The sequence below is a fragment of the Polyergus mexicanus genome, unplaced genomic scaffold (genome assembly GCF_030449975.1).
Source record: "Polyergus mexicanus isolate NDT 795.1 unplaced genomic scaffold, iyPolMexi1.0 SCAF_13, whole genome shotgun sequence".
Classification (NCBI taxonomy): domain Eukaryota; kingdom Metazoa; phylum Arthropoda; class Insecta; order Hymenoptera; family Formicidae; genus Polyergus; species Polyergus mexicanus.
Genome location: NW_027223333.1, coordinates 6,485,249 through 6,504,214, shown reverse-complemented (window position 1 = coordinate 6,504,214; position 18,966 = coordinate 6,485,249). Strand labels below are relative to the sequence as shown.

The 18,966-nt window shown below is 34.9% G+C and overlaps 1 protein-coding gene across 9 annotated transcripts in view; it reads right to left on the bottom strand.

The window, feature by feature from the left end:
* Nucleotides 1–235: 235 nt before the first annotated feature.
* The window catches only part of LOC138938492 (alkaline phosphatase), a 159,173-nt gene continuing 140,442 nt past the window's right edge, over nt 236–18,966 (bottom strand). For all 9 annotated transcript variants that reach the window (XM_070305503.1, XM_070305502.1, XM_070305501.1 and 6 more), the window contains 2 exons: nt 8,303–8,424; nt 236–1,392 (listed from right to left, as the gene is read on the bottom strand). In XM_070305503.1, coding sequence (XP_070161604.1) covers nt 982–1,392; nt 8,303–8,424 — 533 coding nt within the window. In that variant the 3' untranslated portion in view covers nt 236–981. The remainder of the gene's footprint in view (nt 1,393–8,302; nt 8,425–18,966) is intronic.

Sequence of the window (18,966 nt, the reverse complement as noted above, 5' to 3'; positions counted from 1 at the left end):
ATTAGCTTTTAAAATGATAAACAAATTCATAGTTACAGAGCAACGATAATTTCGAAATATTTCGCAAAGTCGATTGATGATTAATAATCTTCTGGTGCAAGCATTATATTTTCCAAAAAAAAAAAAAAAAAAAAAAAAATTTAACGAGAAATATTTTTTCAAATATAACTAATAATCAATATAAAATAGATATGTTTAAATATGTTTAAATGATATAAAAAATATAAATCAGAAATATAATTTTTTTTTTAAATCTTGAAATAATGTGAATGAGCAAAAAGCTCCGCTTTCAACCTCCAATCTCTTATTAAAGCTCTTCATCGAAGAAACTTTAATCATTAGCGGAAAGTTTGTAGAATCTTTAGGTGACCTCAAACAAGAACGTGTATCAATTAAACTTGCGTGAAGTATATAATACGAATAGTCGCGTTTTTCGTGTTCCGAGACACCGAAGCTGAAAATACACGAGAGAATTTAGGAATGATACGCACATGACGATGACGTTTCAGCTCTCGTCAACACGTCGTGTATCGATCCGTTCGTCCGAACATCCGATCCGTCGTCGATTTGTCAACCGATTCGAGTCTTACGAGGAATGTAGATACGCTTTCGTTCTCTTTACGACGAGAAGATTGTCACCAGGAATCTCGCCTATTAGGTTTCCGTTCCCGTCTCACCAAAAACTCATACGCGTTATATCCTATCGCTTACACCAACACTCGGCGACTTTCTGCAGCGTAATCGTTGCCGGCGCAAATGATCCGTTTAACGGTTCACCAGCGAGAGACGATATTGCACTGCTCGCTCTCTCAAAACGGCCACTCTCGTCGCCATTTCCGTCCCGTCAAATTTACACTGCGGTCGCTCAATCGACCGTTTATTACCATGCCCAGGACGCGAGTATTTCGGTGGCTTCTCCACTGTCGTGTATCGTCGACGTCACATGGACGGCCACTCTCGGACACGCGGAAGAGGGTCGCATTAACTCGTCCTTTTCAAGGGACACCGGAGAATCGGCAGAACGGGGGTCATCATGAGCATCAGCAGCAGTAGCAACGGGGCGGTGGACGAACAACGAGGACCGGCGGATTTCGTGGGTTGATTTCGCGCCTGGTGGCCGTTCATCACGTCGCTTGATATCGCCGCGCTGTTGGGCTCCGCCGAGGGACAGCTTATCGGTGCGGAGCTCATTGTGTCGCTGGCATTACCGCCTACAGGATCCCGTGAGCAACGGCTAGCATGATGGGCCAGGCAGGCGGCGTAGGCGATCGCGTGCGGAATGTAGCTCTGGTCGACGCTGCCGGAGAACAGGGTGCTCGCTAGGGGCCCGATGGCGAACACTGGCACATCCTCACCCCCGTGCGTCGCCCAAGCCCTCGGCACACCCGCTGTCTGTAATTATATAGTCGTAAGGTGTGATTATTCTACCTAAATCGAAAGAAGGGGGAGATTGCACGAAATTTCCGGGGCGTATCTCTTGCTTGCGGAAGACGCAAGCTTAAAAATAGGTAAGAATGCTGTAATAGACGTCACGCGACCACTGATAAAAGTCGTGTTGATTCGTACCTAATGGATAGGAATGATATATAACGACTTGGACAATTATTAGATTAAAACAAACCATTTTTAATTTTTAATGAGAAAACAATAGAAACTTATATTTATATTCCCTTCTTGCATGAAAGCGAATGTAATAAAACAAAAAATTATATTGAATATTAATTAATTTATATTGAATATTTATATTAATGTTTAGATTAATATTATATTATATTTTATCTATATTGATATTGAATTTATATTGAATTAATATCACAGAGAAATGAGAAAAATGTGTGTGAGAATTCTCGAATTGTTATTCTAATGAGAGCAATAAAACATTCGTTAAAGATACAAGTACATCTATATATCCCGATGTGCGCAATAACTTGCGGAAAAAAATGTTGTCTTAAATGTCTTAAAGGATTGTTAATGACCGTTCTCCTTTTCGCCTGGAAGTACTATTCCATAGATTCCTGGGTAGCGGAGCATTATTTTTTAATGAATCGAGGCTTTTACAACTGCGGCTGTACCTATAAAATATAGCGATAATAAAACGGCAGTATTTTCTACTTCTTATAGTATTTTACATTTATATCGAAACAAGTGAACTTTATAGCGAGAAATGTCACACTGTTACAGAAACATACATATAATTCGCGCATATAAAAGAATCAATTTAGTTTTCTGAAAATATAAAGAAATATATGCTCTCTCTTTGTATATACACAATTTAACTCGTGAAATAAAATAAAAAAAATTTATCAGAGTATATTAAGATCGATAAAGACCGTCCCATTGTGCGCGATTAGCAATTTAAAAAAGAAACATACGAGAAAAACCTTGATTAACTGTGTCCGTTTTTAAATTTTTTAAATCGTTTCGTAAAAAGAATTTTTTGAAGTGAAATTTTCACATACATTCAGTGTTTAAATAGATATTAAAAATTGTTTCCTGAACAGTAAGGAAATTTGTTTTTTGCATAATTTACAACACGAGTAATACACGATACGCAATAAATAATTTAATTTGAAAACAGCATTCCAGTTTAAATAATTTGCTCAATATCATTAATTCATTTTCACACATCACTGCTTGCTGAATTAGATTATTTACTCTATTTTAACTTAATTTTATATTTTCCCTATATTTATACTGTCTTTTACGTTTCTTTCACGCAGTCATTTAAGTATAAGTAAAGACTAGCAATAAATACTGTTTTTTCTCATCTCATCAAAACGCGTCAATTGCTTTAAAATTGTATCGCTTCTAATGGAAACGGTTCATTTAGAATTAAAGAAGGATAAAATTAAAATAGAGAATAAAATTAAAATAATCGTTTCGTGAGAGAGCACCGAGAGCTTCGACTAAGCTACTGCAGATCTTTTTCGCATTTTATTTAGCCCGCGGCTCCGCTGCACAGGTCAGATGGGACGCGATGCTGCAGCAGAACTCCCTCACAATATTTCCCTTCTCGTCGAAGACACCGTAAACCCTTTGCTGCAATCTCACTTCGACAATCAAATGAAAGGCCACGGCACATCTCGTGGTGCGGTTGACCCGAAAGGGAGAAGTGGTTTTGCGCGACGAGGGTGGGAACAATGAACATCTATGCCTTTAGGAGAGACAACGAATGAAGAGAACGCGGCTAGAGTTGGCGGCGATAAAAAAAGTATACTATATCTTTTTCTTATTTATTTTCTCCCTACGAATTTATAAGTACTCGAAATACGCGAACGAAATTGTCATAGAAGGAAGGTACAATGTCCAAGTTTGATTAAAACCAATCTATAACCGCGAATCCATAGACATCGCGAATAGAGAGTTTCAAAATTAGCTTTATCTTCAGACTTCGCGTCAAATATAATATTTTTCTTTTTTTTTTTTTTTTTAAATGAAAAAATATAGAAGCAATGATAATATTAATCAATGCAGTTATAATTAATGCTTTTGTATTCAGTTAAAATAACAATATAAATCATGATTGAAGTATATCATTATTTAATATTTCTTAATATTTAATATTTATTAATATATTCAATATATTATTTCATGCAAAGAAATGCACTACATTCACTGAATTTTCGAGAAAATAGTGTAGAATCGAGTTATATCCTCTATCTATAGTTGCTACTTGTAAAGATATAAATACATAGGTATATAAAACACAAATAACAGAGATATAAAAATAAAAACAACTTTCTCTCTCTCCCTTTGCCGAGAGAATCTTTTCCGCAAGATAGTTGCAAGGCAATAATACTAAAACATAGCGAACAGTCGTGTTCCAAATAAGCAAATAAAAATCCCGCCGGCATCCTTGTATCCCCGAATGTTGCCGTTCTGGCGCGTCCGCCATGCATCCCCTGAGAGAGATCCCACCAGCGGCAATGATTGCGTAAGGCAACGTCCTTACTGGGCAGGTTACGTCGGGACAAGACGTAACTGGGAGATGGTGTCTTAAGGAATTACAATCCCGGTCGGAGAGGAGCGTTAAATATCGTAAGAGGTTAGCGTTATCTACCATCGTGGTACATCGTAAGCTCGGTGTTTCTATCGGATAACGAGAAAGCTAGAGATATCGCAAGGAGCGAGACGTTCTTCGCGCAACTTCATTTCCGGCAACAAAATCTACGGACACCAAATGCTCATTCATATACTGAAACGAATAAGAGAAAATCAGATATAAAAACAATAATGATGATAGTCGTTAGACTTACTTAAGGAACGTTTAACGTTGCGGCGAATTATTACTAATTTGCCATTATCTCGCACGTATTTATTTTATCCATCATAATAGAGAGAAGAAGGCGACAATATACCGACACACACATGCTTACGAGCTAGTTTTGTGGAAAATTTTTAAAATTTATGTTAGATTTATATTTTTGATATCGATTATTGCACTTTTTGATGACATAAACACTAATTTAGGTATAATACAAACCACCGCGTATAAAATTCATAACTTTTACATTTTTCGAAAAAGAAAATGTTAAAATAATATTCTTCGAAATCTTACATTTCTGTTTCATCTCACGTTTCTTGTCTTTATCACAAGATGAATCTTGTTGGACGTTGATAAAAAATAAGAAAGCAATAACCCTCCCGTCAACGAACGCGAAGAGGGCCGCTTTAAAATATCTGCGAGAGATGGATATTTTATACAAAGTCGAGCGAAGTTGGTGATGCGCAACCGAATAGATTTGTAGTATTTTCAAGGAGACGCAAGGATATATAATGATATAATGCGAGGAAGAAAAAAAATGCACAAACTGGAGAATTATTGAAGCTGAAGCTGAATTCTCATTAATTTGCGCGACTGGAGAGAGTCGACGTCTACTAAATAGCACGATATCAACTCGGCACGATATTTAATTCATCCCGGATATCTCAAGCATTAATTCCTAGCGTGTAATTACGAACATAAATCATCGAGGTGAGTAATAACGTCCTTTATCTGCTTTTTATTGTACCATGTCGGTACGTATAAAATGTGCCATTGGAATTTTTTAGAACGCTGTTATAAAATAAATATATTCTGATTTACACCGCATATAGTGACTATTATGCAGAATGCTCCGGAATTAGTATAGATATATCGTATTGTTCTCTTTTGCAAATCTTGAAATCTTTTTCATCAATGAAAATATCGAGTCGTTAATTCTGCCAATTCTGAAGCATCTCCCGTATTATATTAAATTGCATTTTGTTTCTTTGATAAAATTTCTTCGGCTCTCAAATTTGAACAAATTTCACACATACACACACACACACACATAAACAAATTAAATTCTTACAAATTAAGTTCTTACAAATATGAAAATTACAATTGTGTCTTACATGTTCTCTTATCGCTATTTATAATTTTTGATATTAATTCGTTTAAGTGAAGTTTATAGAAATGAACGATGATATCGAGCTACTTGTATATGTTATCGAGAGAAACAATTTCGATTTGGAATTATATCGCTGTTTACCATCGTCGCGTGCACGTTTACCGTGTTTACTTCATATTATGGTCATGAAATTCGTTGCTAATACCATTCCGTAGATCCAGATTTACGGGCTTAATGCATATCTGACATTCGCCGTGTAAATCATATTCTCGTAAAATGAAAGCAATCTCCCAATGTAAAATACGACCGCTTCTTGTTTCACGAGATATCGATTTATGCGAGAGAGAATTTGCCTTTACATAATAGTTCAGGAAAATGCAACTGAGTGGCAGACAGGAGTTGCACGATACCGTCGTAGCAGTATTATACGATACTACCCTAAGCATCTTTCTAGTCCGAACTACGAATCGAATACTCGCATTACATAACAAATGTAATCGGCAAGGCAAGCAGTTTATAGCAGAACTTATTTCCCAAATACGACATGTAAAACGATTCGTAAAAACATGATTTATAGTAAAGACGTCTTTGCGGGTTATCCTATTATCCTAATCATTTTAAGTATATATAGTACTTTTGAATGACAAGTAAAACGTTTCTTAAGATTATTGATTTTTCTCTTATTTTCTCAAATATTCAATTTGCAAAATTATTTTATTTAAATTTGTCTTATGAAAAGCTGAATAAAAATACATTCGAACGATGCAATTAATTTATATTATTCAATGATGCTGCAGCACAATTGTCAGCAAACTTTGGCAGCTTAATTTAGGTCATCTAATTTAGGCCACTATTTTATTCACAAAATTTTTCCGTCATAAAAATACATCATTCTTGGAACTTTTGTAACGCTCGACTATTACGATTATCGCGCTTCAATTTCACATAAAGGGACTAAATCCCGCGCTCCACATTTGTAATCTGTAACGATGGTTGGTGGGTGAGGAGAGAGAAAGGTCGACGTAATTTATCGCCCTAAGCCATTCAGATTTTAATCAGTTTCTTCCCCGACCACTTACCACTTATGACGATTCACTCTGACGGGACATTTCGAGGAATTGAATAAAATCATGCTCAAGAGTCACCATCACAGATGATATTCTTATAACTTCAAAAACGAATTTTCTCTATGCATTTCGAGCACCGTGATCGAGAAGATTGCGCGAATTACTACTTTGTAATCCCAATGAGACGGATTTTTAATATCGCGGATATTACAATATAATAATAGATAATAAACTCCATTATATATATGTGTGTGTGTACAGAAAATATATAAGAAATGTATGATACGTTTAATTACAAATACTTTGATAATGTTAATAATAAAAAAAAAAAAAAAACAAATTCATTCCAAATATCTTAACAATTAAATTTTAGCAAAATTATTATAAATTGAATTGAGATTTAAGATTTTAAGAAGAAGTAAGATTTAGCGATTTATCTATACCGTTTTAATCTAGTCCGCTATAAAAAAGGGAATTTGCGCTTTTGACATTTTTTGTATATTTCGTATTTATACGTCACATAACGCTTTCCTTTAATCAAGATTAATTTATATTAATCTTGTAGTGATGCATATGGCATATCATGTTTAAGTATCATAAAGTATCATAATTATATACAACGCGCATAGGATTTGTACATCAAATTGATTTGAATCCATACGTCGAAGACTAAATTATTGCACCTATATGTTCAGCGTGATAATGTAAAGCGATGCGCGAATAAAAGCACGGAATGATCTATCCCGCGTTTTGCGACGTAACTCACATTGTCAGTGATGTCAAATAATATCCGTAATATAAATATACCGGATACCTCTGCCGCTCCGACAGATTGTAAATACAGAATGGAATAAAACTATATGCTTAAAATTGCGGATAGCTGTTAAAACACGCGGCGAAATATTTTCGTTTACAGATTAATATAAATTTAAATCTTTATGTAAATACGCGATGTACGAAAATACCTGCGGAGAACACGTCCGCGTGACATGGGACAATCAAAAGAATAAATATAAATCCGCATAAAGCTATTTTCAGTGAAAAAGATTAAATCAATAACGACGATGGGAATCTGCAGGTAGAATTGTCAGGTATATACATATAAATATAGATAAAAAATATGCAAGTTAGAAATAAAATACAGCACATAAAAATAAATAAACCAGATGACATATATTAAATTTTTTTATAAAAATGTCTCGTATTCCGCTTGCACAATTTCTCTTCGTAAATTATTCATTTTCATTCAAAATTTTTCATTAAAAAAGTGATTTATATATATATATATCTCCGCAGAAATTAGAAAAATTACAAAATCAATTCTATCAGAAAAGGGACTATCGATAAAGTTCACAAAATGTATATACTCGCAATGCCTTCTTTCGTGCAATTAAGTATATAGAATTAGCTAAATAATATTAATTGAATGTTGAGCATATATATAAAATGTTATATCATATTCCAATAAAAATTAAAGCTGATCTTTGCGATATGAAGTTTGATACAAAATATATATAATATATATATATATCACATTTTCTCTATATCTTTTGAAATTCATGTTGCAAATTAAATTTAACTCAAATACCCTGCAATGTATACTTTGTCTTTTAATTTTACCGTGAGATTAAAAATTGCCAGCGCATCATCTAACCGCGGTATTTCAGGATCTTCGAGAGAATAGATGGTAGGGGGCAATCGGAAGTGTTTGGCGGAATATTTCACGATCGTACAGCGATAATACGTGATGGATTTTCGAGCGCGGCCTCGATTTCGCCACTCGATCATTCTCCGATCCAATAAACACTGGCGTACTATCTTCCTTCCGCGCGTACGGAAATGAAAATGGGCCTCCCTTACCTGAATGGAATCCTTCCCAGCCTCCCGCAGGATAGTCCGCGGCTGTGTATAACCCGGACCGTTGCTGTACAGCAACGTTGTGTAGGGCTGTCCGTCAATGTCCGACAACTTGCTGTCAGAACCTGAGGGGAAAAAAAAAGAGAAAAGAAATTAATCGGGTTATGATTTTATTGTCAGCGATGAATTGTTTCGGCAGATCTACGGTTTGATGCGAAAGAAGAACGAATTTAAATTTATCAATCGACATTTGCTTGATTTATCGATTTATAAATATATGTTACATCGTAACATTTTGATGGTTTAATTAAATTTCACCTTTGAGGAAGTTCGAGTTTCCTTGCTTATAAAGAAAATCAAATTGCGTTAAGTATGCGGCACGATAATCTCTTGGCTACTGACACTTTCAGGCACTTGGCTTCCTCGCTTGCGACAGTAAACTTCATTAGAGAAGTTTCTCGCAACGCGTTTATCTTATTATCGCTAACGTATCATGGATCCTATCCTACTATATGACACGTTCCATATATAATTTCGCGTGCTAAAAATGAATGGATTTTTTAACGTCAGCACAATGTCAGGACAGATAAAAAAAAGAGAAAGCGAAGAGAGAAGATGTAGAAAGAAAGAGACTATATGAGGCGAAGAAATGAGTCGAGAGACTCTGAGGCATGCCCACCGGTAAATATGTTTTATTCAAGGTGCTCTTTCTTCCTCTCCGTAAGAGAGCTACCTTCAAAAAATAAACCATCACCGCCGCAACCGTTTCAGGTCTGTCTGTCGTTTAACAATGTATAATTCGACCGTTTATTTGCGCGGCGTTTCACTCTAATCGAGACGGTCGCTGCCGCTTCTCTTTAAACTTGCCCTCGTATTTTACGCCCGATAGACCGAAACACCTTCTTGTTTCTTCGAGTAATTGCACGCTTGTTGCCGCTGCACGTCACGACTCCTGACTGATGTGCATACACCTACCGTTTCGTGCCGCTTAGTATCTCCGTAACCAGAAATAACGCGAATGAAGGAAATTATTCATAATAATCTGCCAATCTATTTGTTAATTCTATGTAAGCCTTTAACTGATCAAGATGATTATATTGACCGTTGCAATATCTGGAAAGATAATATCTAAAAAGTATATATCCCAAAATAAAAATATTTTGAATGGAATTTGATTTTAAACCAGGCAACAAAAATCTAATAATTTTTAATTTATAAAGATAAAAATGGCTCTCGGAAATTATTATAATTAAGATAATCAATAAGAATCTTGAATATTTAATTTTCCTCTAACATCGATCGAGTTCAAGTAGCTCGCTAATAAGACTCTTGAATTATGCTTGAAAAGAAAGGATGACCCTAGTTATAGTAAACAACGGCGTATTCCACCAGTGCTAAGCACTTGACGGGGGGGTAGGTTGTAACACTTTAATTACCCATCTGTAACGTCCGACCTGACATGTAATGCCCAACGTCAGGATAGCGAAATGCGCCGCTACTTCAGTCCGCCCTGACAGCGCGTCCGGAACGAGATGAAGCTTTGCGTTCCTTTCGGGCTGGAACTCGCGAATTATACTGATGAACTGGAAGGGGGAGATGTAGGATCACGAAGTCGGCAAAGTAATATCCTGCAGGCTACCTCTAGAGACCTGGTAAGGTAAACTCGGATCGGGATAAGTGGGTGTATACGTGCAAGCGTGACTTCGAGATACGCCAAATGATTTCGTCGATACAGATAAGTCCCGCAAAGTTCTCGTGCCAGCGGATCAAAAACATATAATGTAAAATGTCTATTGCGTAAATAGAAACGAACTGTGTCTATCGAATCGTTACGCAACGCTCTCGCGGAATCGACATTTATTTATGCAAGAATGTTCGATGAAGCAGTTAAGTTAACATAATAATTTTTCGATATTGCTACGCGTTTTAAGTAAACAGGATAAAATATTTATTAATTGATGCAATACGTTGCTTTTACCAATTTTAAAATACAGAAAATAACATAATTTATATACAACTTATATATAATATGGTCAAAATACACAGAGAATAGCCTATTCTGGCTGAGAAAAAGACGCAAGTAAATTATTCGCACAAAAAAAAATTTCAATCGCAAATTAATCAAACTCGAAAAAAAGCTCAAGACTCAAGATCGTTTTACTTAAACGTTTAGTAAAAATAGCAGCAAGACGTAATATCGCGATGGAGTAGGCTGCATGAAGAATATATCTTTACTCGGCTCGTTTATATAGCAAGTACTCTCGGTACTTGAGAAATAATGAGCTTCATATTTGACATCATGTTATATAAAGTTACGTGACGTAAAGTTAAAGACGACGATTGTGAAATGTGCGCTCGTCGAACGTAATAGCGCGTGGCGAGCAATCAAGAATGAACTTATTCATCAAGTGAAGAAATGTCGGGCGCATCGCGATCCATAAAGCATGCCTAGCTATATCGAATCGCGGTTTTAGACCACGCTGTTACGGTAATGCCTTATACAATATAGCTGAGCCGATTATGCGACGATATTGTGCCATTAAATATTAATTAGTCCCCTGAAGTATCGTGCCATCACAGAGGGCTATTCCGAAAAGCAAATTCAAGCCCGAGGGGTGTGATGGGCCATACGAACTAAATTGCACGTTGATAGGAGAGATATTATGGCACAATGTTCAGCATGAAAAAAAAGAGACATATTTGTGTATAATAATACTCGATCCAATCTAATTCAGTATAAGTGAAGCTTCAGAGACATAAAATCTATAATGAATTTCTAACGCAGATGAAGAAGAGTTTGTCATAAAAAATGTATTTCGTAATTATACTTAAGCACTTAATTAAAATAAGAATAGCTCGATGCAAATATACGTAAAAGATATTAAAAAATACTGTTGTATATATATTTATAATAAAAATAGTATATTCGTTATCAATATAATAAATGTCATATATATATGTATATGTCTTTATTTACACTGAATTATCTTTATTTTAATTATATGTTTAAGTCCACGAATAAAAAAAATCTAATTTCACGCGAATAATAAATTTTTTATATGACTTATATAAGAAAGTTATCAATAAATAATAATGAGGCGAATCAAATTAATTTAGCGTCTATAAATTGCAAATTCTTCGTAACCCGATGGCGGAGTGAGACGTATTTTGCGTCTCGCAGCAAAGAAATGAATGCTATCTCTCAGCCAAGGAGTCTGCATTTATAAAAATGTATATAACGAACGTTAGACACGAGAAATCAAGTGCCCGATAGGAATCTCTATCCACGTTCAATTCACGTGATCACGTAAAAGCCAACCGGCGGCGATATCGCCGAGTCTCATATAATTCGCACATAAAAGAATTCTCATAGCCCTGCCTCCCCCTCCCATCGCCGCCGCCATCGCCGACGTAAAAGTCGAGAAGATCCACCGTGTAATTTAACTTCACTCGGAGGCCGTATGCACTTTCGTGAGCGGCCGCTATCGCATAACTTTCCGCAACTCTCCGTGATATGCTTCCGTGATCTTATATATTTCTGAGTTAATAGATCGGGCCTATCCCACGTGGCGTGCCGCGAACCCCCCCGTCGTCCTGGCACGATAGTTCCGACAGGACATAGCCGAGTTGATTTACGAACATTTCGCGAATTCCAACAAAGGACCTCCCAACATATTCCCGCATCGTACCGATTCGATTAATTCCGATTATAAGCATATTTCGCAATTTTGCTGATAAACCAAAATGCGAGAATTATTAGACTGTATCTAACCAATCATTTTTTGTTTGCTATTTCTCCAAATGTAATAAGTTTTCAGAAATATTTAAGAAATTTAATAAATAATATTTCAATTTCTAATAAATAATTTTAAATTCTAATCGCTCAAAAATCATTCCTCTTCGTGAAAATAAAAATGCTTTTCTAAATAAATATTGTTAAAATCTTTGAAAATCTCGACATGTAATTCAAATTCCCAGTTGATTTCGTCCAATAAATATCGCATGCCGATCATATCGCGCGTCGAGCAAAGCGATACATAATGTTCCGTTTCAATGTCTTGCGTGCCGATGTGGGCTTGACGTGCCAGGCGACTAATTCGAAGTATTCCAAGAAGTTCACGATTCGCTTAACTGAATTTCGCATCATTTAGAGTAACGCGCGTTACCCCGTCCTCGCAAAAAAGTCATGCTATTTTCTCGCACCCTCTTAAATTTATGGTGATAAATTGTCGCGATAAAGATAAACGCACTCCCCGGATTGTCGGCCATTGCTCTTCGGTCTGACCCATTTCTCCAGAATATTAGCAGTCAATGCCGATTGGCATAATGAAGAAACACTCTTCCGCTCGAGATAGCAAGTAAGCCATCTCGTAGATCTTAGCGAATTAATCGTGACGCAATTTTCATGTACTCTCGAATGAATCTACCCTCGCAGATTCGTTTGCGCGAGATTTTTCTAAGCGCAACGAATTTATGATCGCGCAAATGCAAACATTATAAGAAAGAGTCGCGTCATTATTATGGCCAAATTTGAAAGATAGATATTTGGGCCATTTCACATTCAATTCTTTTTTTAACGATAAAAATCTGTTGAGAGATCGATCTGCGAAAACGCGAAGATATTTCTCACGTGAGAAAATATAAAAAAAATTTTATTCCAGAGATCATTAATAAACTATCAACGGAATGGGAACATTGTTTATACTATTTTTGTTTTTAACATCTCCCTTGTCTATAACAATTATGTAATAGCTAGATTTGAATTATAAATGCATGCACATTTCCGTTTTGATTAATAATATTATCGTACACCGGGGTATAGTATAGAGTACATTATAGTTCTTATCATAATTACATGTCGGATGCACAGCCAGTTATAATCAAATGTTATTCTAAGATCGTTAACCGAGCGTAGCTGACGCTGCTGTATTGCCTTTTGCTTTCGTGTTGCTTTTGTGTTCGTACTGGTGATTTTCAATGACTGCACGGTGAGGCAGGCCGTAAATAAATTCAATTCCTTTATGTACGTTATATGCTCATTAGAAGCTTCGCGTCTCGATGCTCTCCGTAAAAGCATTAAGACGTTAATTATTTCGCCAAGAGCTTCGCGAAAAGTTCTGCGAGGAAAATACTTCAATCGTTGCTTGCGTATTCGTGCAAACTGCACGCTTCTATGTTTATTTCAATGTTTTTTTATACTCTGTGATTTTTTAACAAGACTGGAAATTGGAAAAGAAGTATATCTTTTTGTACTTTTTAAAATCTTGTTTTTTCTCTTTACTCTCATTTCATATAAAATAACATATCTAGAATCTGTTTACGTTTTCAGATTTAAAAGCAATTAGCAAGATTTCAAAAGGTTTCATTTTAGCGTCTTTAAGAAATTTTGCACATCGCTGATTATATCATTTTTTCATATATAAAAGTTTTTGCGTCCATTACTCGTATATCTTTAACATTTTATTTATCCTCATACGTTACCAAGAACTTTGTTTATTAAAAGATTTATCATAAAAAGTAACGTTTATAAAGGATTCAATGGAGTAACCGGTTCCGTTTTTGTGTTTTATAATACTTATTAAGTTTTAACGAGAATACTTTTAATGGTACGCCAGCTGCAATGCATAGATCGCAGTTGCGATTATCTTTGAAAAAGGGCAGAAGGATTACAAGCTTCGTTAAAAGATCATTCGGAAATTATTGCAGTTAAACATCGCGCTGCAAATCATTAATGCGAATACACGGATTCTGCATCGCTGAAAAGGACGATACAGGTATCTCGCGTTTAAAACCATTTCTTTCACAAATAAAATAAATGGTTTTAAACGCGAGATACCTGTATTGTATGCATAACTATTCTCTTATATCATATTTTTAATTAAATCTATATGATATTTTAAATTGAATTTGAATAAAATATAATTCCCGTGCGCTTTTTAGTTTTGAAAAGTTATAGTTTAATTGATCGATGTGTGCAAAGATACGATCATAAATCTTTTTCCGAGAAATTCTATAAAATCCACTAGCAGGAAGAAATGCGGCATCATATGGCCATCCTTTCTATATGAGACTCTAAAACCGGTGGTACATACGCAAGTGGCGAAGCTTTTGTTGAACTTCGGATGACCCTACTCGTTTCATTCAAACCGCATTGGAGACATCTCGAGCTTATATTTTCTCACAAGGTGATCTTGACAATAACATCTTTCAGTATAAAAGATTTTCTTCAGATATTAAAATAAAATATATAGAATATTAAGATAATATTTAATTTATTTTATCATAATATTAATTTGACGTTGGAGAGACATACATCAGAATTTTAAAATATTTAATTATTCCATCTTTGTTTCATTAATTTTAGGCAGATTAAACAAGATAATTATATGCTATTAGACGAATCATAGCAAAATGCAATTATAAAATTTACAATCGCTCTAAAAAAATCATTAGAAAGTGGAAATAAAAAAAAATTTATTTAAATGTTACCGAAAAATGATTGAAATGTTGCATCTATCGATTCTAACATTGAAAAATTATAGCATTGTTTTTGCAACAATACCATTTTCGCGATTTTACATGTATCTATATATTTTTTTTATCTAAAAAAATATTTATATAATTATAAATGTTAATTTGACAATTTTGTAAGAAATATGAATGATTAATCCTACATAGTCTTCTTCAGATAAATTAATATAGCAAAAACTATACAAATAACTTCGACGTACTCCCAAGCATTTGAACGAGAACTGCTTCACTTGCAGGAATGAAAAGCGAGCAACTAAAAATGTTTCTGCTCCATTTGGTGTCCCACATAAACGAGCTTAACCATCTCTTCGAGCGCGGATCGCGGATACGCTGCGAGCAAGTTTTGCAAGTCTCTAAGAACTCGCGTTTATTTCCTGCTTCAGAATACATTGAGCACATCGGCAACTCTTCCGCCGAGCACCTCGTCTGTCTGATTACTTGGTCGACTGCAATTCTTATTCAACTTGGACAATGTTTCCTACACGATATTCGGTAAAATCAAGGTGAAGATGTTGCGCGCAAAATATTTTAAAAATTATAAGTGATTTTTTTATATATCAAAAATAGACTATGCTATTGTGTATTTCGAATAAAAAAAGTTAGATAAAGGTCATAAAACATGATGTGATATTTGTTTTAGATATTTGTTATAGAGAATGGCCAGAGGGTATAACACATTTTTTCTACCTGACAAATCCTATAAAAACATATAACACAAAAAATAATCGGTGCATCAATCAATTAAGTTTAGACCATAATTTTTTTTAAACAAAAAGCTAAATAGACATTATTTAATTTAAATTTAGTTTCAAATGTTACACATGCAAAAAAGAAAAAAAGAAGGAGAGAGAGAGAGAGAGAGAGAGAGAGAAAGAACAATTGCAAACAATACAGAATATCTCGTATCTGAAGATATTTTGTTTAGTCTGTGGACTTTTTCAGAAACTTTTCCAAAATTAATGTATTCGCCTTTTTAATTCTTTATATGAGAATCGATCACGAAATTTTAATCGCTCAATTAAAATTTCTAAATTGTGATTTAACTTATCTGATTATTAACACAATTACTGATTTCGGGTCTAATTTTGATTTTGTATGCAAAACCATAAGATTAAATCTGTACAACTTTTCTTCGGATTCTAAGAAGGTTTATAAGTAAATTAAATTGGGAAATACTAAAAGAGAAAGATCTTTCTTTCCCTAGTCGCACTCCGTTTCGTTACGTGTCGGATCTTGCGATGCCGTGAATGATAATGGAAATCAAGCCGTTTCGCGATGATATGATCATGAATTCGATCGATATCGGATAATTACGAGCCTGTATTTTATCACAGACAATTTTGAGTTTATTTAAAATATTTCTTAATAAAAAAAATATTAAATATTTAAATCAAATTGACTAATAAAATATTATTTTTGCGATTAATCAGATATGAAATCTTCACAAACAGATTTAGTATAGATTAAATACAGTATCAATATATGCATATAGAGTTAAATTATTTAAATAAAGAGTCTCTATGCGCGCAATGTTTTTAACATATATCATATAATATAATCAAGATATGAAAACGTTTGAGCGCTATTTTTTCCAAGCTTATCAATTTTCACTGAATTTTATTTTTACTCAAAAATACGATAATGGTTTTCGTTTCTAAATATGTTTCTCTCACTGTTAATAAATAAAATTGCCGAATTTATCAAGAGAACGAACGTATTCGCCGTTCCAATGACACGAGTGACGCGTTTCAATTATTCAACGAAATTGTTGATATTGTAGATCGGAATGTTACGATTGATTGCGTGCAGAAAATTGGCCAGTTAAAAGTATCAGCCTTTATGTGAATTTGCCCGACCGTAATGGAGGCGCTGGTATTGTCGAAAATAGCGAATTCTAATCGCGCGACGAATCTCATTACAGTCGCAGTCGCTGATGTAAAAAGCGATGTTATTCTAACTGTTATGCGCATTCGCACTGATGTATACACATACTGCATTGCACTCAATAACAGTGCTGCATAATTTTGCGGAAACGGTTTGTTTTTATAGCAGCGGAAGGCATTATCCACGGATGGATGACGCGCGATTCGATCGCGCGTCGATTTCGGTCGCGCTTATTGTCAGGATATCTGTGCAATTGCGATGCCAGAAACATATACACGGCTAGAATTTCCAATGTAAAATCAGTCCCATCTTCTGCACCGACATATAAAAAAATCCAAGCGAAGATTTCTTTCTTTATGCGATAGATCGTTTCTTCGCCGTCTCAAGAAGCAGTTAAAAGAGAAAGAACGGTTTTCCAACGATTTTTCTCGGCGAATACACTGCTTTTGTAAAGAAAATATGATTTTTAATAGAGACGGAGGGAGTCTTGATTTTCCTAACAATTCTATTTTCACAACTGTTGTATAATATAAACTTTTCCGCGCATCTTTATATAAGATAAAAGGCTCGCGCGAATAATTCAATTTTGCCCTCGTATTTTATCAATTACGAGTATGGCTCCAAAGAGAACATATTCCGAAAAGAAGCGCTTCAAGCAAGATATCCTTTGCTTTATATATTAACGATCGCGATTATAATCTTGCCGGAGAACGCGAAAGAACTTGCTTTGCATACTGCGGCAAAACACCGAGACGCTATACTGCCGCCGTATAGCCTCGCACGTAAAGATATTATATTAGGGTGAACGAGATAAAATTTCTAAACGTTTCTGTGCTCCGTGAGGTAGAACTTCTCGAAACTCTCCTCAACAAAAGTAAAATCGTCCGCGCCTAAAAGGCACGCTTAAAAACGCTGTCATAACGTTAAAGATTCGCTTAGAATACACGCGCAACTCTGAGAACACGCAGAAAAGTGGAATCTCCGGTAAAGTTTTTATCCAATTAAGCGTGAAATTGAAATGTGTGTATTTCAATCAAGTGTGTCTTGCAATTGCGTGCTAATTCGAAGTTAAATTTAAATACGCGCAATGAAAATGATTATATTTTATTAGTAAGAATTTATTAATTGACATATGCGTTTCAATAAGAATGATAAGAAACAAGCAGGTCTTTTAAAAATAACTAGCTTCTGTATCGTAATATCTTAGATATTTCAGAGAATTTTAATAGAAAGTCGTTATCGATTTTTTTTTTTTTTTTTTTTAAGAGAGCGAGAGAGAGAATCATTCCCCTCGTTTCTTAAGTTTCAATCAACTGGCCGATATCCAATAGTTTTAATATTGAGAGACAGTTCTTGTGAGATAAATGAGTCCATTATTTTATTAACAAATAAGTGCTAGTCTCAAGCACTGTTCCGTTAATACTGTATATAAAACTATACATACAATCACACATACGTATATTTTATGGATGAATAGCGTAAATAATTTGAGCGGCGCTTAACCCCGTTGAGTGCGAAAGATCACGAGTTAAGAGCTTTAAAGCAGTTTGCGTCGATATCGGCCAATCTCAACGTGGCGTAAATGCAATTAAATTCGCAATGAAGGTGACCTCGAAGAGTGGACGCGTAACTTTACGTAACTCCACGGCAAATAAATTATATCTCGAACAAGCGTGTGTTTTAATTGCTTCATCCAATACGCTCGCGTGAGCAAAGTAACCCGACTTAATGAACGGCAAACAATAAAAGCCGTTACGAGCGCTGTGTCGCGTGAATCGCTCATACATTTTTCTTATTTCCTTTTGTTTTTTCCCCTTTATCTTTTTGCTAAAATTTTTGTTCTACAGATTTTTAAAAAAATACCATAATAAAATAATTTTTTCAGTGATGCATAATTGTACGCCACTTCTTTTCATACGAAAATATACAGTGCGCTATAAAATAGTTTTATGATTTTAAATGAGTCGCTGTATAAATGTTTGCGAAATATTCGTTATTCCAAACAACTTATTATTAAGATCGAGAATATCGAGAATATCTTTTCAGTATCCTGATATTTCATCCAATTGCGGACATATAATTGCAAATATTGACTTGCAGGAAACAAATATAAATCAATTTTATTAATAAAAATCACTCAATCTCAACATTTCAATTGTACCGAGTGTCTTCAGTGTATCATACTTTTTTTTCAGTCAATGTGCTGTTATTTCGATCGTCATGTGAGAATCACTTTAATCTCTCAACAAAAC